The 20,805-nt window shown below is 51.3% G+C and overlaps 1 protein-coding gene across 1 annotated transcript in view; it reads left to right on the top strand.

The window, feature by feature from the left end:
* The window catches only part of GRAMD1B (GRAM domain containing 1B), an 88,184-nt gene that overhangs the window by 57,737 nt on the left and 9,642 nt on the right, over positions 1-20,805 (top strand). Inside the window, exons 5-14 of the mRNA XM_003796794.3 lie at positions 7,394-7,478; positions 8,020-8,123; positions 9,092-9,187; positions 10,914-10,994; positions 14,064-14,179; positions 15,488-15,644; positions 16,719-16,908; positions 17,417-17,560; positions 18,519-18,637; positions 18,888-19,030. Of these exons, the coding sequence (XP_003796842.1) occupies positions 7,394-7,478; positions 8,020-8,123; positions 9,092-9,187; positions 10,914-10,994; positions 14,064-14,179; positions 15,488-15,644; positions 16,719-16,908; positions 17,417-17,560; positions 18,519-18,637; positions 18,888-19,030 (1,235 nt within the window). The remainder of the gene's footprint in view (positions 1-7,393; positions 7,479-8,019; positions 8,124-9,091; positions 9,188-10,913; positions 10,995-14,063; positions 14,180-15,487; positions 15,645-16,718; positions 16,909-17,416; positions 17,561-18,518; positions 18,638-18,887; positions 19,031-20,805) is intronic.

Raw genomic sequence — 20,805 nt, 5'->3', positions numbered from 1 at the left:
CTACAAGGGTCCTGAGGCCTTCCCAGCCCTACTTACACCAGCCCTTTTCACCACAGGCACCTGGTTTGCCACCCCCGTCTCTGCCTGAAGGTCCCCAGCTCTGGAGATACCCCCAGTGGACCTGAGATGGAGGGAAAGGAAGAAACAGGGTTTTGCCTTAAGCGAGGAGCCAAGGGCAGAGGTGGTGGTGACCTGGTCAGGGCCCCTGGGGTAGGAGGGGTGTAATCTGCTGCCCCCCCCCCCCACCACAGACAGCTCCTGCAAGGCATGGTGGGTTCAAGTCCCAGGTGAGGGCCACTGACACTGGTCTCCCTGTGCCTCAGAGGGCAGATGTCCTCTCCTCTACCTAGTGTCACTCATTCCTGCAGGGAAACAGAATTTCTGAGATCAGAAGGCAGGAGCCCAGGCCCTGGCAGCACCTCGGTTCCCTGGGGCCCCTCTGGTAGGGAGTGCCGGCCTATGGAGGGGAGAGTGGGATAGTGCCGAGCCTTTGGAATGGCCAAGTACGTCTGGCTGGTCTAAGATTGAGAATAAAAGCACAAAGCTTTGTAGGACTGGGATTCGGGGGGTTGGGGGTTGGGCAGTGAGGAGAGAGGAGTGATGCAGGGGACAAGCCTGGCAGCCTGGCGTGTCCCCAGGGGCTAATGCTGCTTCCCGTACCTCTGCCCGACTCCCCTCTGTGTTTACCCTCTAATTGGAAGAATCCTTGAGCTTCTCTCCTGTGACCCCGTCATCAACTTTTTCCACATAAGCCCCTACACCCAGCCCCACCCTGAATCTCTCCCTTCTGTGCCCTGTCCCCTCCCTGTCTCCTATTCCCACCTGTGGTTTCTGCCCACCTGGACCTGGCCAGAGTGAGGGTTTCCTTTGTGGATCTTAACTGGTTTCTTCCCAGGTGAGGTCAACGCTTCACTGAGACCCATCTGTTTTTCTCCTGGCTCCTCCACATCCTCCTTCCTGTTGGACCTGGGGAGGGGGTACCACTTGGTCCCAGCTCCCAGTGTTTGTCCTAGAGTTAATGTTTAGCCCAGGGCCAGTTCCCTCTCTGCCGGCCTCTGCCCTGCCCAGCCCTGCCCAGCCCTGCCCTTGGTGAGGGGGTGGAGGCTACAAAGGCTGAGCCCACTGAGACTCCTCCCCCAAGGCAGTATCTCTTTGGGTCTGTCCTGTCCCTGTGTCACCCCTTATAGGTCAAACAGTCATCTTCTCATTTGGCCTCCAAAAATACTCATGTTTCCAGGTAATACCTTTAGGATTCAGAGCCTTGTGAAGCTGTCGACTGTCTACATCTTGGGGTTTGGTCTTACCCAGAGAGAGACATTTGGGTCACCCTGGAAAATGGGATTATTGTGTTCACCTGCTACAGTGCTCAGGACCACATGTGGGAAGCTCGGATGTGTGCTGGAGAGAGTGCGGGCAGGAGCTGGGTTCTGAGAAGCCAGGCATATATAGGATAAGGGCTTGCTGTGCTGCAGATAAGATATGGTGTAATTAGGAACTGTTTGAGCTGGGGATAAGGAAGGCATTCTTTTGGATAATGAATGCATTCACTTGGTAAATATTTTTTGAGTACCCTGATACCTGTTTAGCCCGTATCCAAAATTCCTGGGATCAAAAGTGTTTAGGATTTAGGGCTTTATCAGACTTGGAAATATTTTCATATTTATAATGACCCAAGTCTAACCATGAAATGTTTTGATGCTTCATATGCTGTTTATACACACAGCCTAAAGGTAATGTTTTACAGTACTTTTGATAATTTTGTGCATGAAACAAAGTTTTGATGGTAGTTTGTCAGATGAGATCAGCTGTGAGATTTTCCACTCATACCCTTGTGTCATTGCTCAGAAAGTTCCAGATTCTGGAACATTTTGGATTTTCGTGTTAAGGATGCTCAACCTGTATTTGAAACACATTGTGCTAAGTGCTGGAGAAGATAGAAGCCTGTAGGGGGTGCTTTTCCTCCCTGGAGAAGCTGGTAGTCTTAAGGCATGACTTTGCTATGTGATGAATGGAGTGATGGCTGGGGCCAGGGGGTGCCAGTGTAGACAGGCATGTAGGAGCTTGTCAGGAGAGGGTTTGAGGGAAGATTCACACTCTTCCTCTACTTTGTCAAATACTGTTTACCTGGGTGGACCCAGATGCTTCTGAGTTAGCATCTTCGGCTTTGGGACCCAGGAGTCTACATTTTGTTGTTGTTGTTTTTATTTTTATTTATTTATTTTTTGAAGACAGAATCTCAAACTGTCGCCCCAGATAGAGTGCCTGTAGCATCACAGCTCACAGCAACCTCAAACTAGAGCTCAAACAATTCTCTTGCCTCAGCCTCCCAAGTACCTAGGACTATAGGTGCCTGCCACAACGCCCGACTATTTTTTGTTGTAGTTGTCATTGTTGTTTAGCTGGCCCCGGCTGGTTTAAACCTGTGAGCCTCAGTTTATGTGGCTGGCACTCTACCCATTGAGCTATGGGCACCACCAGAGTCTACATTTTTATTTATTTTTGTGATGGAGTCTCAAGCTGTCGTCCTGGGTAGAGTGTCATGGCATCATAGCTCACAGCAGTTCTCCTGTCTCCTCCCAAGTAGCTGGAAGTACAGGCACCTGCCACAACGCCCAGCTAGTTTTTGGTTGCAGCTGTCATTGTTGTTTGGTGGGCCCAGGCTGGATTCGAACCCAACAGCTCAGGTGGATGTGGCTGGCGCCTTAGTTGCTTGAGCCACGGGTGCCGAGCCAGAGTCTACATTTTTTAATGTATTCACTGGGTCATCTTTAAGAACACTCAAGTTTGAGTGTTCTTTGTCCAAGACTCCTAGCACAAAGTCCTCATTCTTCTCCTTTTTTTTTTTTTGTTATATGCAGCCTCTGCATCCTCTGTGTGAGGTACCATAGGCAAAGTGGCATTTCCAGGCATTGGGATAGAGCACTCTATTTGGCTCAAGGGTCTGACTGTTCCTGGGAAGCTACATCTCCCCAGGACTACTGCTGTCTCACCCCTGTGCTTAAGGCCTCAGCCTGGAGCCTTTCTTGTCCTCCTGGACCTGGCTTGGGCCACTTCTCTCCCTGGACTTTGCTGCTTCCTTTTGAGCAAAGACGCAACTCTCTGCCCTTAGCATTGCTGCTTTACCCTCAAGGCCTGGGCTACGTCTGCAATCCTCTCGGCCTTGGTCCCCTCCTGCCAGTGCCCAAAGTGGGGTAGGGCCCCAGGAAAGAAAGGAGATACCTAGGCAGACCCCAGAGCTGTTGACCTCAACTTCTTCCCCACCAGCAGGGTTGAAACTAGCTCAGGGGGACGCCCCAGTCTGCCCTGCTGCTGCAGGGAAGTTGGTGGATAGATGGGTCAGTGAGGGGACAGTGCTGTCTCCAAGAAGCCTGTGGTTGTTTGAGTCTCAAATTTCAGATTTCATCACAACAGCAGTGCCCTGGCACCTCCCTACCCCCTCCCCCACCGAAGCCCTGGCCAATAATGTTCCATGGCAGGAAACATCTGCTGGGGAGGCTAGGCGAGGCTGAGGGTTACTGGAGGACGTTGGCCAGGACCATCACCCAGATCTTGTAACTCGAAGCATGTGGTGTAGGGCTCCTGCCCTGCCTGCCCACCCGCCCTGCCTCCCTCCCTCCTGCCACGGGTGACTCTAACAAAGAACTTGTTTGCTGCTCAGGCAAGAGGAGCACAGGCTGAGGAAAGGGGTGTGTGTCGGGCTGGGGGTAAAAGCAGGCCCTGCTGCTACAGCCACTGGCGGCCACTGTGCCTGGGTGAGGGCTGTGAGTCATAGCGACCAGCCCCCGCCCAGGGGAGAGATTGCACATTGATTAAACGTGCCCCTGATGGGCCAGACTCATGTGGGGAGCTGAGCGGTTGATTTCCTCCTTGGAGCTCCAGACCAACTGTGGGTGACTCTGCAGACTGTGTGACCCTGGAGCAGGCTGTGAGGAATCTTCTACCTGCCAAGTTTGCCTGCCTGCATACTACAGGGCCTGCCCTTCAGGACCCTCAGCTGGCTCAGCGCACCTGCTATGCTGTCTGCGTCCTCTGGACTCTTGGGGTAACCGCGCTGACCAGGAGGAGGTGCTCGACCACACCCCCTCTGGAATACTCTTAGCCAGCAGACAGAGCCCAGCCATGGGAGGCTGGCGGGCTAGCTTGTCCTGAGAGCCACACTGGCCTCTTAGGTGGGGCTTTCGCACTGGGGACGCCACCGTAGGAGAGGAAAGGACATCAGTGCCTGAAGAAACCAGAGGTTGCCCGGCTGCTTCAGGGAAGGCGAGGCTGATTGTTTTCATCCTGTGGAAACAGTTGGGAATTAGAGCTTAAGGAGGTGGGCTCCATTGAGTGGGGTGGCCTGGGCAGGCGATGGAATCTTTGACGGAGTCGGGGGTCCTCTGGAGCCTCCTGCTGGAGCAGGACAGCCGGGCACTGCAGCGTCACCTGACGAGGTTCACGGACGTGCCCATGAGTGCCGAACACTGTTGCTGGCATGGATCTGAGGAAATCCCCGCCGTGAGTGTGTGACCTGATTTCTCTGTGTCTCTGTGACAGTTCTGCAGGGAGTATCCCTGTCATGCTTCACTTGGTGGTGCTGAGGGCCCAGATTTGACAATACTGGAACCAAAATTGCTGGCCATTTTAAATTAAAATAGGTGAGGTGTGCCTCACCTCTGCAAGAGATTGCTTTAAGAGTACAGGGGCTGGGAGGGAGAGGGCCATGGTCTCTGGCATCATGGTGGCAGGTGGTGGCAGGCCCAAGGTACCCACCTAACGTGTCTATTCCTTAGACTCCAGCAGGGAAAGGTGGCTAGAGCTCAGTGGAAGAAGCCATCTACTGGTCTGGATTAATGAGTCTGTAGGACGGGGTGACTACAGAGGCCAGGGCTGAATTTGTAGCTCCTGTCCCCGCCAATGCAGCTTTGTTCTGATGGGAGGAGCAGCTCCCTCGATTTGCCTGTGGGTTGGAGACTGTGACCAAACTCCCTGCCCCCCACTTCTGTAGGTATCCGGGTAGTCCCTGGGTATGAGAGAAGCAAGGTGGAGGGAGCGCTGGTGAAAGCGTGTCTAACGTGGAAGGACTCCCAGGCTTCTGGGGATTGGATGCCTGAGGTTGTTTCACCTGAAGGGGCTTTGGGGCCACCTCATAGGCTGCTGCTCTGGCTTATCATGGAAGTTTATAAAGACCCCTGCAGTGGTTCTCAACCTTCCTAATGCCATGACCCTTTCATATAGTTCCTCATGTTGTGGTGACCCCCAACCATAAAATTATTTTGCTTCTTCATAACTGTAATTTTGCTACTGTTACAAATCGTAATGTAAATAGCTGATATGCAGGATGTGTTGTCAATGGTCGTGACCCACAGGTTGAGAACTGCTGCCTTAGAGGGCATGGAAGGCCAGTGGGAGCCCCCAGCGCAGAGAGGGGCCAGAGCATCCCATCGTGGAGGGAGTGTGCTCTTGTGGGGAAGCGCCCCCTATTTCCCTCTTGGCACAAGGTCCAGGAGCGCAAACCCTCCAGAGATGAAATCCGGTAGCAGCTCAGACCAGCGACGGAGTCAGACGGCCTTGGTTCATGTTCTGCTCTCCTAAGTTGACTAACGTTTCTGTTCCTTAGTTTTCTGGACTATAAAATGGGAGAATGAAACAGCCTTGTGGTCAGGTGCAGTGGCTGGTGCGTAGTCCTTACTCCACATTAGCTTAATAAGAGTTCTAGAGTACACAGTCAGACAGAATGAGGAACTTACTAATGGTCAGGTGGTTATGAGAGGGATTTCAGAGAGCGGACTCTGTTCCAGGAGGCCTATGGGTCATCTGGATTTGATAACTTAATACCAGTTTGAAACCAGTGTATGGGCCCGAGGAATGTTGTCCTCTAAGGTTTTTGCTAGCCATAGACGTCATGGGACAGGCTGGCTTCCAGATCATCACTCCCAGTGGCCCCAATACTAGCTTCAAACATACAGCAGACCAACTTCAGAAGTCTGCAATTCTGTGACAGCCTAGCATTGCTTTTGGAAAGGTAACAGAGCACTTACTATTGCAAGTGGAATGCGTTCTACAAATATGCCCAGAACAAAAGTTTGCCGTTCTAAAGTTTAAATTAACTATAGACAAAGTGGTAAAAACACCCTCTTCTCTCTCTTCTGGAAAACCTCTCCAAACTCAAATCATGCCATTTTTCTGCCCCATAATTTCCTGATGCACCCCCTTTCCCACTAGCACAGACCATCGGGCCACAGCTTCAGTTTCTTTGTGTGCCACTTAGCTTTACAGAGAGCCAAAAGATGAAACATGTAAGGCTCATTCCCTCAGTCCTACAGCTGTATGCCTGTGGATTCCCAGGGAAGTGGATGAGAAAGTATAGATAGCTAAGACCTGAGTGTCTCTGAGGGTCAGCAGGAGAATCCATCTGCAGGCACCTGCTCCTGGCTGGGGCTCAGCAGTGTTGTCTGCTTATGTAGGTCAGCGGGTCCCTGGGTGGAGCAGACATATCTGTGAGCCACCCATACTTTTTGTCTGCTACCCTTGGGTGCTCTTCCTCTATGGGCATAGATGTTATTATTTATTTTTTTAACTTTAAGACTATAAGCCTTGAGAGGCTGGGATTCCCGTCTATTCTGCTGGTTCACAGAATTTCTAGGGAGGATTTGCTAAGGCAGTTTGTGGGTGGCAGGCACCCGGGAAAGCTGGGTAGGAGGAGATAGCACAGGCTGAGGGGCGTGAGCTCTGCCGCTGACCCGCTGGGGACCTGGGTCGGGTGCATCGCTCTGGCCTCAGTCTCCCCCGGTTACTGTGAAATCTGGATTAGGTAATCGTGTAAGGTTGGGAGTGAAAGTCAGGTACCTCTAGTGTTCCATGTGTGCTTTTGAATGATCTACCTGTGTACTTACGTTGGCACTTATTTTATGGTTTAGGATTTTTTTTTTAACACTATCTAAATTTAGGATTAAAAAAAAGATCTTGTCTTTCACATACTGCCAAATGCTCATGGTGCTGATCGTGTCAACACCTTCTCCTGAGAGGTGTGCTCGGGTCCTTCATTTCCTGGGCCTTGCGGGGGGTTAGGAAGCCCCCCGGGACCCACAATTTACTGTCAAAATGGTGCTGCAGCTGGCATGTGGTCCCAGGAAGCCGCCTGGACGTGTCCTTCCCGTTCTGCCTTTCTCTTTGTCGGATATAATGTGGGTCCCTCCTCGTACTTTTGACATCTCCTCTTTGATGAGCACTGGCTACAAAGCTCTTGTAGGACCAGATGCTCCCCACTGTCTGGCTCTAGGGTCTGTGGAATTGCAGAGCCCTGTCCTGGCCTTTTTTTAACATACCAGCAAGTGCTCCTCTGCACCTTCCTCCCTGACCCCGGAAACCCGCACCCAGCTGTATCCTCCTAACTCTGGCTGTTGTCGTGCAGGTGTTAAGCCCCACTTACAAGCAGAGAAATGAAGACTTCAGGAAGCTCTTTAAGCAACTTCCAGACACGGAGCGCCTCATTGTTGGTGAGCTGGGTGACCTGGAGAGAGCGAGGAGGGAGTCTAGGAGTCCACAGCCTAGAACTGTCTGGAAGCTGTGAGATAACCCAAGTGAGCGTGTGGAACAGAGAGAGAAGTGTGCAGAGCGCTAGCCCCAGCTTCAGGGCTCAGGCGTGAGCACCAGTTCTGAGGCAGCCTCAAGGGCCCCACCTGGAAGGAGTCACTGCCACTTTATCCTGAAGCTGGCCCAGAGGTGGAGGGGCTGACATCATCATCATGGTGGGTGTAGGGTGGGGAGTGAGTTGAATTTTATTAGTCCTTCCTCCCTCTAACTTCTGTGGCATCCTCCCCATCATTGCTCTGCCCCTAGACAACTGCTAGAGCACCGTCTTTATGGTTGCGTTCCTGATTGGGAGATGCCAGGGAATTCCTCTGCCACTAGATCAAGTGTCTGACACCCCTAGTCAGTGGCAGGCTATTGGGCTCCCCCAGTGCTGCTGTGAGGGATGATGTGCCCAAAATGCTTCCTGTCTCTGAGCCAGCGCCCTTATCCTCCTTCCTGCCGCAGATTACTCATGCGCACTCCAAAGAGACATCCTCCTTCAGGGCCGACTCTACCTCTCTGAAAACTGGATCTGCTTCTATAGCAACATCTTCCGCTGGGAAACCCTGGTAAAGACCTGGGGCTGCTCCCTCAGCTGTGGCTGAGCAGGCTGCCCTCCCTGGAGTCCTAAGTCTCTGTGTAATCAACAAAAACACATGCCTGGTCCTGAAGGGTATCCAGTTCTGAGTACCAATAATGGGATCTTCTCCACCGTGGGTTCCCCTCCCTCCCTCTTGGGTGTGGGAGACTTAAGAGCATTTGCTTTGGACAAACGCAGGTGAATATTTGGAAGGAGTTATTGCAGGAGGAAGCATAGTAAAGTGGAAAAAAGAATATGGAATGGCTTGGGCCTCAGAAGAACTAGCCTTTACACCTTCTGGGCTCTCCAGCTAATTAACTGTGTGATTTTAGGCGGGTCCTTTCTCTCTTTGCCTCTGTTTCATCATCTGGTACAGGGTCCTCCAAAAGTCTCCATACACAGGCATAGTTAATAAGCTCTCACATCTGGCACGTGTTCACCATGAGAGAGAGGACTTCGTGTGTGTGTGTAGAAAGAGATGGCCAACACGTAGAGAATGTTTGGCCATCAGTATTCTGTAAATAAAGGTATAGTTAGCTACAATTTCCTCTTTTCTCTATGTATGGCAACTTTCGGGAGACCCTGTATAATTAGGTGGAGAAAGATTCACAGGGGATTTTTATGTCCCAGTGCCAATGTTTTACGTTCTGTAAGTGGCAAATAAAAGCAGGACCTCTACACACTCAGCAAACTGCGGAGAAGTGAGAGATTAAGTTTCCTGGACCAAGAGTCTAAATACTCAGGGCTGCAGATGAGGCTCAGTCCCTACCTTGCTACAAAACCTCTGTGAAATAAGGGGGCAAACCAGGTGACCTTGAAGGTGGCCCCTGCCAGGGTTGGAAAGGGTGTAAACTGTGATCTGGTGTCCTCTGTCTACACTGCTGTCACGTGAACGCTTTGCCTGACTGCTCAAGCCCCTTCTCACTTTTGTCCCTCCGCTGTGCCATCGGATGCCAGCTGACAGTCCGTTTGAAAGACATCTGCTCCATGACGAAAGAAAAAACAGCTCGCCTCATTCCTAACGCCATCCAAGTTTGCACTGATTCAGAAAAGGTAAGCAGAGTCCGATTCTGGCCTTTCTACTCCCCCCCGGTCCCCATGCCCCACTCCCCCTGCTCCTTTCCCTTCAATCGCACAAACAGAATGGGAGTGAGAGGCTGTGCCAACTCCAGCGTCCACCTCCTGAGTGGGCAGGATGGTTGTAGGCTGAGCCGGGGAGGGTGGATTGGCAGAACATTTAACTTGGAGCCAAAACACCTAAATTAGAGGTTCTCCACTGTGAGATCATCTAATCTCTCCGAGCCTCAGTTTTAAAATGGAGCCAGGAACACCTATTTAATAGTCTTAAAATAACATTGCACATTTGAAAACACTGCCCCGTTAGGCAGAACAGGAGTGGAAGTCGTCATAATTGCCCAGTAGCATAGCTGATTGTGTCTCAAGAGGATGAGGCGTCTTCCTTGGTATGGGGAGAATGTGGTAGATAAATTTTAGGACAGAGAAAAGTGGGTTTTTTTTGGTTTTGGGGGGGTTTTTTTTGAGGCAGAGTCTCACTGTGTCGCCCTCAGTAGAGTGCTGTGGCATCTCAGCTCACAGCAACCTCAGATTCTTAAGTGATTCTCTTGCCTCAGCCTCCCAAGTAGCTAGGACTACAGGCACTCACCACAACACCTGGCTATTTTTTTTGTCATCGTTGTTGCAGTTGTCACTGTTGTTTAGCTGGCCTGGGCCAGGTTCAAACCCACCAGCCTCGGTGCATATGGCCAGCACTGTACGCACAGAGACCCACTAGGTCTCTGCTGAAGACAAAATATTTCCCTTGGACTTGGGCAGTTCAGTGGCAAGAACCAGCAAACTTGGGGGCCACATAGTCTTAGGCTGGAATTCTGTTTCCAGTGCTAGCCAGCTATGATGATATAGTGGCCTAGCCTCAGCAGCCCGTTACTCTGATTAGGTAACAGCAGCTTCCTATATTGTCTTAAGTCTTTTTGTTGGGTTTAAATGAAACAGCATTTGTTGTGTAGCACTTCATGGGTGGTCAGGAAAATCTGGTTTTCTGTTGCTTTTCTGTCCCTTGTTCCCCAGACATGTTGAAGAATGCCTAAGACATACTAATAGTCAAATACTTGTTGAACAAATGGAAAGGGTTGGTGGCTGTGTCTTGTCCTTCCACTTAGGTTAGCTCACAGCTCTCCCCTTACCCAGTTCCAGGAGGTAGGGGAAGGGCATCTTTTATGGAGATGAGAAATTCAAACCAGGGCCAGAAGCACTGAGCAAAGTTGGGGCAAATATTGAAAGACCTGGTCATAGTGATGGCTCAGAAGTACCCAGGCCCCCAGCGTGCTGGCCCCATCACCAAAGCGGCTATGTGTGACCATGGATCACTGAGAATCATTAGTATTTGAGGATGGACTCTGTATCTTTTCTTTTCTTTTCTTTGAGATAGTCTCAAGCTGTTGCCCTGGGTAGAATGGCATGGCGTCACTGCTCACCACAACCTCAAACTCTTGGGCTTAAGCTATTCTCTTGCCTCAGCCTCCCAAGTAGCTGGGCTAATAGGCACCCTCCCACACACACAACGCCTGGCTTTTTTTGTTGTTGTGGTTGTCATTGTTTTCGCTGGCTGGGGCCAGGTTCAAACCCACTAGCCTTGGTGTATGTGGCCGGCCCCCTACCCACTGAGCTACGGGCGCTGCCTCAGTATCTTTTCTTAAGGGGAGGATGACCAAGTCTCCGTTGGTAACACCATAAGTCTAAGCAGACATTTCTTCCAATTCAGCACTTCTTCACTTCCTTCGGGGCCCGGGATAGAACGTACATGATGATGTTCCGGCTCTGGCAGAATGCACTCCTAGAAAAGGTAGGTACTGACTGGCCGCTGCCTTCAGCCCCAGCAGGGATGTTACCAGAACATTCTTTCCCTTGGGGGTGGGCCCCCCAGGGAGTTTGCCTTTCCTCTGCATGGACCAGCTACAGAGAAGCCCGTGTCCCCTCAGGGTTCTGGGAATCCCCCAGATTCGGGTGGGTGATGCATTCTCCCTCGGAGAGCACTGACCTGGGACCTGAACTAGTCCATTCTCCTCTGTGTCTGTCCCCACAACAGGTGGGAGTAAGGCACTCAGTGACCTCAGGCCCTTGAGTTCCACTGCTTTAAAATACACCAGGATTGGTTTTAAATGGGTGCAGTAAAAGATACACTCTCAGGCTGGAAGAAAGTTTAATATTCACAGAGCTCCAGAGACAGGAAGTACAGTATGTCCTATGGGGTCACAGGGGATGAGCCAAGGGGTGTCAGGAGGCAGAGGGAGTGAGGGGGCAGGCCAGCAGGGTTGGGGTTGGTTAGGCTGAATAGCTTCAGCAGGCTTCAGGGCACCAGCGCTATCTCTCGTACCTGCCCTTGGGTTACTTAGGACAGGGAATATGATCTGGAAATGGATAAGGGAATAGTTGGAGATGTGGCCTTTGGTTGGGGTAGCTGCCTGTTAGAGGCACGCTCCCAAATGAGCTGTTTTCTCTCTCTTAGCAATTAGCTAACCCCAGTGGGTGGGTCCCTCCTCAGGCAGGAAGGCTCCAGATGCTTGTGCATCAAAATAAGAAAATATAGGCCAGGTGCAGTTGGCTCACCTGTAATCCCAACACTCTGGGAGGCCGATGCGGACAGATTGCCTGAGCTTGAGTTTGAGATCAGCTCTGAGGTACAGCGAGACCCCTTCTCTAAAAAATAGCCAGGCGTTGTGGCGGGCGTCGATGGTCCCAACTACTTGGGAGGCTAAGCCCAAGAGTCTGGGGTTGCTGTGAGCTATGATGCCACAGCACTCTACTGAGGACGGCAAAATAAGACTCTGTCTAAAGAAAAAGAAAGAAAATATAGTTAACACAGCTACCAGTGACTACTCATGTTTAAATTACATGATGAGGACATACAGATGAAGGAGGTGTCATGGTTCCCACCCATGGAGAGGTCCTCTCAGAGGCAGTCAGTTGGGAGACTAACTCAGAGAAAGAGACATAAGGGGGAAAAAGCGTGCATGTGTACATGTGTCTGTGTGTGTGTATGTAGTATATGTGTGTGTATTTTATACTACATATGAGATTGACATACATGTATTTAATTGTACGCGTGTATTGGCCTTGACTCCAGTTCAAACTAATTGCTATATATGAAAATTGAGTAATTGAGTTTCTTCTGATCTGACAGTTGATAGCTCTGGCACCAGTCCTGGAAAATTACCTGAGCTGGGGGTCTTCTGCCTTTCTTAGCCACCAATAATAGTAGTAAAATGGTAATGTGTTTACATCTCCACTGGCAGTTTTGAATTTCCAGTTCACCACTGTGGCCGTTTCTAAATAAAACACAGGCCATCCATATGCTTTGCAAGCACCCTTGCAAAATATTTCTTGAGAATTTCTGCCTGCTGAAGGGGATCTGCTAGTTGTGCTTATTCTGCTGGCGTGGTGAGCCATGTTGAGCTGCGGGGAGCAGGTCAGGGAAGCTGCCTGGGGAGGGTGACCGGTGAAGCAGAGTAGGGCATGGTTTGGCAGAGAAGCGGATGTGTTCCAGGTGGGGAGACTATTGCACTTAAAGACCAGAGATGGGGGCTGGAAGGTAGGTCCAGATAAAAGAGGGGGAGATGCCTCCCTTGGGCACTGCGAGGGTCTACCCAGAGAGCTGCCACCCCCAAACCCTGCTAGCCCAGAGATCGAGTCTTGATTCCACAATTCCAGGCAGTTCTCCTTAGTCAGAAAACTGGAGTGCTGGCTTATGGGGTCCTGCCAGCGACCTGATTCTTAAACTGTGTTTTGAAAGGGGGGTCTTGGAAGCTCTCACACTCTTTATGAAGTTTGAGTTTAAAAAAAAAAATACTGATCTGTTCTGTTTTCCTTCACATCATTGCCATTGTTTTCACATCCTTTTGCAACTACCCTTCCTCCCAATCATCGTCTCTACCTCTGATCTTTGACAGTTTTTCTTCTTCTTTCTGAAGACTCTGAATGCCATGAGGATCAACTTGTCTTAGGACAGTGTGTGTGTGTGTGTTTTTTAGGACAGAGCTTTTAAGTAGCACACATAGACATCAGTGAAATAAAACACTGGAACTAATGCGTAGAACCGATCCCACTGGAGAATAAACGAGGAACTACCATGTTTCCCCAAAAATAAGACACTGTCTTATATTTATTTTTTCTCAAGAAGACACACTAGGGCTTATTTTCAGGGGATGTCTTCCTCTCCACACCGAAGTGCATCACTAGGTCTTATTGTCGGGGTAGGGCTTATATTTAACAAATGCATAGAAATCCTGCTAGGGTCTATTTTTTGGGTAGGTCTTATTTTCAGGGAAACACGGTATTCAGGTAGCCAAGAGGGTTGGGCCCCTTTCACTGTGAGAATGGAGAACTCTCCAGAACCACAGGAACACTAGAGCTATGGGATGGTCTACCTCTGAGGTCAAACCTCATTCTTGGAAGCGATCTAATAGGGCCTGTGTGGCCACAGTTAATACAAAAGATTTCCACAGTGGTCATGAGACTGGTTCAGGGGACCTTTGGGTGCTCATTCAGAGTCCAAATCAGAAGCTCTGGGATCCCAGGACCCCTGAGTAACATGGGCTTATGCCACTTAATGCTGGACCCCATCAGTAAGAAGAGAAGGTGAAGCAGGTACCACTCTCCAGGGCAGCTTGCCCCATTCGGCAAACCTCTGTTGAGCGAACAGGCAAGGAAAGGCCACATTTCTGCCTTTGCCAAGATTCCTATTTCATGGCAGAAAATCGGCATCTTGCTGAGAGGTCCCCACTCTGTTGTAGTTCAGCTAGGGAGAGTGAAGTGCCTTCTCCTACCCTGAAGGGGGGCAGCCCAACTCAGTGCCTCTGTGCAGAACGGGGCACCTGAGAAAGGGAGGATCAGCAGCGCCCGATCTCCCCTGCAGCCTCTGTGCCCCAAGGAGCTCTGGCACTTTGTCCACCAGTGCTACGGGAACGAGTTGGGCCTCACCAGTGATGACGAGGACTACGTGCCCCCCGATGATGACTTCAACACGATGGGGTGAGCGAGGCTGGGGGCAGGCTGCTCAGGGAGCCTGGGGGCAGTGTGGCAACCAAAGCCTTACTGGGAAAATGGCCTCTGAATAAGGCTGTATATCAAGTGAGGGAGTGAGCCTTGGGAATACCTGCAGGAAGAATGATCAGGGCAAGGGGCAGCCAGCAGGCTGGTACGGCTGGACAGTGAACCAGGGGAAGTGGTTGGATGAGATCAGGCAGGCAGAGGGGCAAAGTCGGAGGGCCTTTTGGCCAACAGATGATTGGCTTCTACTCAGAGTGGATGGGAAGGTTTTGAGTAGGTAACTGATAAGGTCTGACGTCAGATTTTAGCATGATTACCCTGGCTTCTGTGTTTGAAATACACTAAGAGGGGAAAGGGCAGGTGCTGGGAGACTTGTTACGAGACTATTGAATTATTTAGGTACCTTAGATGAGAGATAGTGGTGGTTTGGACCAGGAGGGTAGCAATAGAAACGGCAATAAGTGGTTAGACCCTGAACATAGCTTGAAAGATTTGCTGGTGGAACAAAAGGTGACTTTAAGGTTTTCTTTGGCCCCGAAGTGTTCTTAGAAGAAGTTTTCCCTCTGAAGTGTACAAGCTGAGATGTTTACTGGTTATGATTCAGAAATTAGGAATGCCACCAAGGGAGCATTCTGTCCAAAATCCTGTTAGTCGCTGTTTAGGAAGTGAAATGTATCCTCAGAATCCAGATACTTGATGTATCTGGATGGGACGGGGGAAAAAACAGCTTCAGATGAATAATAGCGGTCATATTTAGTTAGGGATAAATCTAAGGAGATTGCCTAGAAGTGAGTTTGGGGCCAGAAATTTTACACGGGGGGTCAGGGATGACTGGAGTGGGATGGGAAGGAGGCATTGGCAGAGGGGAGGTTGATCTTGGTTAGAGGAAGATCACAGTGCAAGGAAGCAGGGAATCTCGTCATTCTGGAGGGGTGAGTCAGAGTTGGTTAGAATCATTGGCTGGGCTCAGTGCCTGTGGCTCAAGCGGCTAAGGCGCCAGCTACATACACCTAAGGTGGCGGGTTCGAATCCAGCCCGGGCCTGCCAAACAACAATGATGGTTGAAACCTAAAAATGGCCAGGCATTCTGGCGGGCACCTATGGTCCCAGCTACTTGGGAGGCGGAGGCAGGAGACTCGCTTGAGCCCAGGAGTTGGAGGTTGCTGTGAGCTGTGATAGCACAGCACTCTACCCAGGGGACAGCTTGAGGCTCTGTCTCAAAAAAAAAAAAGAATCATTGGCTGTCTTGATCGTGGAGGTTAATGCGGGCTTGCTGGCCTCTTCTCTCAGCTACTGTGAGGAGATCCCTGTGGAAGAGAATGAAGTGAATGACAGTTCTTCCAAAAGCAGCATAGAGACCAAGCCGGACGCCAGCCCTCAGCTGCCCAAGAAATCCATCACCAACAGCACATTGACGTCCACGGGGAGCAGTGAAGCCCCCGTCTCGGTATGGATAGTTGGCTCTTTGCTGCATCCTGTGGCCAGGATGTTTCCTAGCTTCATTAATGCCACAGGAACCCAGCCTGGGGCAGGTAGAGGGGAGGTCAGTTACATTGCGGGCACTTTATTCACGGAGACCTCCTGGAGCAGGTGGGTTCTCTGTATTCTGGGGGTGTGGTTCCAGGGTTCAGAGCTGGGTTTTAGGTGCCTGGGACAAATGAAAACCATTCCTAGTCCACTGTGGGATCTTTGCCTTGGTGGGTTGCTCCAGATCAGCCCTTCAGTGGAGAACTATTCCAGGACTTTTTCACTGCCTTGATCTGAAGTCAAAGTCCTGTACAATACCCATATTTATTCAGTTCCTAGTATATGCTCTGTGGTTTCTTTTCCAGCTGTGCTAGACTTTGTGGGAGCTGTGTGAATGTAGGAGAGGCCCTCAGTACACTGGGACTTTGTTACAGAGGAGGTAGAACCTCGATGACGGTCTAGGCGGGAGGGTCCAGGCATGTGCTGGCAGGCAGATGGGTGGTTCCCCAGGAAAGGACTTCCCAGAGAAGGAGTCTTGTTCTCTAGTGGCTTAGAGGCTTACAGTACCTGGCTTTGGAATAAAACCATCTTTCACTGATGCCTAGTCTTCATTTTCTGTCCCTGGGGTTATCTTTAAAATGTAAAGAGTTGCATTGACTCCCTTCCAGGGCTAATGGGAGAATGAGTCAAAAACTGCTTATGAAGCCCATTGGGCTTCATAGATGAAAATGGTGCAGTCTTGAGGCAGGCTAGCATTGTGGCACAGTGGAGGTGTGGCTCTAGGGGAGGCCCTGGACCCGGGACAGCCAACTTTGTCCTCTGTGGGGCTTGGTGTGCTATCAGGATGTCACATGTGAGCAGGGCGGCAGCACCCCCAATGCGTTCACTAGTCTTCCGTGGCAGATCTGGGGATGTACCCCAGAACGTTACTCTAGCCATCCATGTCGGGATTAGGTGGGCTACCAAGACCAGGTCCCTGATCTGCTTGCAGGGAGAATTGATCCAGAGCAGATTGCCCTGGAGGCTGAAAGTGACTCCTCTGTCTTGGCTGCAGTTTGATGGGCTGGCCCTGGAGGAGGAGGCGCTGGAGGGAGACGGGTCCCTAGAGAAGGAGCTAGCCATTGACAGCATCATAGGGGAGAAGATGGACATCATTGCCCCTGTGAACTCCCCCTCACTGGACTTCAACGACAACGAGGATATCCCCACTGAGCTCAGCGACTCCTCTGACACCCACGATGAAGGTGGGCATTTGAAGAGGGGCCTGAGAAGTGGCCCCTTCTCTCTGCATTTTGAGGGCTAAAAAGAGGCCTCCGCGTGGGAACTGGAGTCAGTCTCTAGATTTCTGGTGGGAGCAGGGCACCAACCTACATTAAGAAAGCACGCTTGTCATTATCATACATCTCTCCGTTCTGGTGTTCCCGGCAGGATGCTCATTCTGTGTTCATCTTTCTTGGCTCAATAGAAAATGTTCTGTCCTGCCATCCAGTCTTGTCACCACATGTAACCCCTATTGACATGGCGTGCCTGTGGGTCTGTCCCTCACAGTGTTTATTCCACAAGGAAGGCTCCAATCTGCTGTCCCTGGGGAACATGATTTTTAATGGACATGAAACTTCCTTAATAAAGCACAAAACTTGGTAATTCCAGTGTGAGGTGTTTAGCCAGGGACATACTCTCTCTAGTAAGATGTCCCTGGGTCCCCTGCCTCTCCATCTTCACTGTCTACTTTGCGGTCCTATCTTTGTGCAGGGGAAGTCCAGGCCTTCTATGAGGACCTGAGCGGCCGGCAATATGTGAATGAAGTCTTCAACTTCAGCGTGGACAAGCTGTATGACCTCCTTTTCACCAACTCGCCCTTCCAGCGGGACTTCATGGAACAGCGACGCTTCTCAGGTCCGTTCTGCTGTGTCCTCCCTCCACACCCTCCCTGTCTGTCCACCCTGTGCTTGCTCCCTTCCCCTCCTTTGGCCACCTGGTGGCCCAGACTCCTCCTTCCCAGCCTCCTAGGGTGCTGACCTTCCCACACCCCAATGCCCTCTCTTCCCTGGTGTGTGATCCTACACTCCCCACTGTATACCACACACTTGGTCCCAGCCCCTGAGACTCCCCAGAGTAAGAGACCTACCCAGCCTCTGCCTCCCCAGGGCTCACCGCCTAATGAAGGACACAGCTCCCACCTGTGGGAGGCACCTGTTCTGTGCCACACATGGTGTCTCATTCAGTCCCCACAAATGCCCTGTGTGTGGGCATTGTGATCCCCACACTGATAAAGACCCTGAAATTCAAACTGCTGATGCCTGGCTGACAGCAAGCACCTGAGAAGGGGCTGGGCTGGGCTTCACATCCAGGCCCTCTGGGGTTCTGTCCTTGGACCTTCCCTCTACCCCTGCTCTCCCCATGCAGGGACTGTGGCTCTTACCCACCAGAGCTGCTAAGCTCCCACTCCATGACAAAGCATTTAGGCACCAGGAGGCGAGGACATGCTGAGGGCATGGGGAGGTCATGCATTAGAGGAGGGAACTTGTTCCCAAGGGACCCTAGGCCCTCGCCACAGTAACACTAGTGTTGCCAGCACCCCCGTAGGTGGCCCTGAGACCTCCTGTCCCAGCCCCAGGAACAATCAGCATTCTGGAGCCCTGTGCAGAATTTCGGCAATGCTACAATGAGCCTCTTTCTGCTCTCACTCCCCCTCCTCCCACCCGCCACTCAGCCCTCAGGCTCCCATTGGCTTCCTTTGGGGGGGCCAGTCAGTGATTGGCATAGTCAGAAGTTCACTTGGAAGAGAAATGCATGTTGGGGGGTGGGGGGCTCTGCATCCCTCCCTCATCCCAGGGCTCTGGTCTATCCACAGATATCATTTTCCATCCTTGGAAAAAGGAAGAGAATGGAAACCAGAGCCGAGTGATTCTTTACACCATCACCCTTACCAACCCTCTGGCTCCTAAAACTGCCACTGTCAGGGAGACCCAGGTGAGCAGAGCGGGTAATAGAGAACAGCAGCAGGCCCTCAGATCTCCTGTTCCATCACCAAAAATGAAGGACAGATGTGAGGAAGGAGATGGGAGTGGTGCAGGTGTCGTGTAGCCGGGGTGTCACCATTCCCTGTGGTTCTGGGTCTTCCCCCTCAGCAGTCTCCGGGTAGGACAGGGGAGGAGGAGAAAGTGCTTTTCTGAATTGCTTGCCCCTGCCAGATTTATGCAATGGAGTTTCCTCCCCACAGACCATGTACAAGGCCAGCCAGGAGAGTGAATGTTATGTCATTGACGCCGAGGTCCTCACGCATGACGTACCCTACCACGACTACTTCTACACCATCAATCGCTATACTCTGACCCGCGTGGCTCGCAACAAGAGTCGACTCAGGTGCGCTGTGCCCAGGGCCCAGGGTCCAGGGGGGTCTGTACGTCAAGGACCTCTTTCACTTGCTCCCAGCAGGGAAGGAAGAGGTGGGGTATATTTGCTATCTTCACTCTGTACCTTCTCTCTGAAGCCTTTGGAGATTCCTGCCTGCCCTGTTTTGTGGGAGTTAATTAATTCTCTCCACTGTGTGCACATCTCTTAAATAAAACTGGTGTGACTACTGCTATTTAGTGGTGGTCTATGGCCTATAAAGTACCATGTAGGGGATTTCCTACGTTCTCTAGAATCTGTACAGGGGTCCTCAAACTTTTTAAACAGGGGGCCACTGTCCCTCAGACCATTGGAGGGCTGGGCTCAGGCCCTGGCATGAGTCGGCTGCTAAACAGGACAGGCAGCAGCAGCAAAGACACCTGGCAGGCCGGATAAATGTCCTAAGCAGGCTGCATGTGGCCTATGGGCCGTGATTTGAAGACGCCTGCTATAGAATGATGCAAAGGGAGTGGATCCATTCTCATTTTTCAGATGAGAAAACGAGGTTTGTGTAGAATAAGTAACTTTGCCGAGAGTGCTATCCCTAGTACCTACTGAAACCCAGCTCTGGGTCACATAAACTTGTGTGCTCTCCTCTGTGTCACGTGCATGACCATTGGTCTCCTCTGTTCACAGCAAGCTCCCCAAGGGCAAGAGCCCCGTTTCGTTCACCACTTTATTCCCAGCACTCAGCACAGGCACGCAGCAGACTTTAGAGAATGTCGGTTGAGTGATAGTTCTGGGCACTGTGATGTGCTTTCAGAGGAAGGGACAGATTTAGACTTTGACATTTTAAGAAGCTTGGAGGCTAATGGCAAAGTCCAGCCATGTGCCCATTTGACAATCCTCAGATTATATACCTGTATCTTAGATCAATTTCTTTTGGCTGTAAGCAGCAGAAATTCACTCATGTCCTTCCCATGAGGTATGGGTTCAGTAACAGGTTGCACAAAGATCTCAGGAACCAGGAGAAGGGCCTGAAGCCTCGCCTCCTCCTCATCCTCTTTATCTGTTTGTGGGGTGGCGAGTCTGTGCTGCTCTCTGAGCATGCACCTGTCCCTCCAACTCCCTTTTCTTCCTCCTTCCTCCTCTCATTCCCTTTCCTCCTCCCTCCTGTTCCTCTTTTCCTTTCCTCCCCTGTGTCTAGGTTTCTTAATTCTAGAGGATTTTTTTCTGGGCAGTTGGTTGATGTTGGAGCGAGGGCTCCAAGTACAGGTGTCCCACCATCAGGCGGGAGGTCGCATCCTCAAAGAGAGGGGCAAGGCAGGACCAGCAGGCTGGACCTGGGGGTTGGAGGGATCAGCTGGGAGACTCTCCAGACCTGTGAACTTAAGGAGGAGGCTCAGGGCAGGGCTGCTGTGTAGGTGAAGCAACTGATGCTGCCTGAGAAGGCAGTAGCATGGCCAGGGGAGGGAGAGAGCAAAGACTGAGGTCTGGGCCACAGTGGACAGGCAGGAGCCAGAGGGCAGCAGATTTTGCTCTTAAAGGTGCAAGTGACAAAACCCTAGAGCTTACCTCACACTTGAAAATCTCTAGAGAAAGAAAGAAGGCCCCTGACAAGTGGTGGGCTGTCATGACTGTTTTGGTGCCTGTTGCTCAAAAGGGTAGGCCCGAGCCTCTCTGAGGTTGGCTGCCAGGCCACCTGGGCCCCTCAGGACCCCCCACAGGGAAAGGATGCTGGGCTCAGAGTGAGAAGCCCTGTGGTCAGCCTTTGTCTGCTCAAACTCTCTATCCCTCAGTTTTCTCAT

The sequence above is a fragment of the Otolemur garnettii genome, unplaced genomic scaffold (genome assembly GCF_000181295.1).
Source record: "Otolemur garnettii isolate 467f Iridium unplaced genomic scaffold, OtoGar3 scaffold00108, whole genome shotgun sequence".
NCBI lineage: Eukaryota > Metazoa > Chordata > Mammalia > Primates > Galagidae > Otolemur > Otolemur garnettii.
This window is presented reverse-complemented; position numbering and strand designations above follow the sequence as displayed.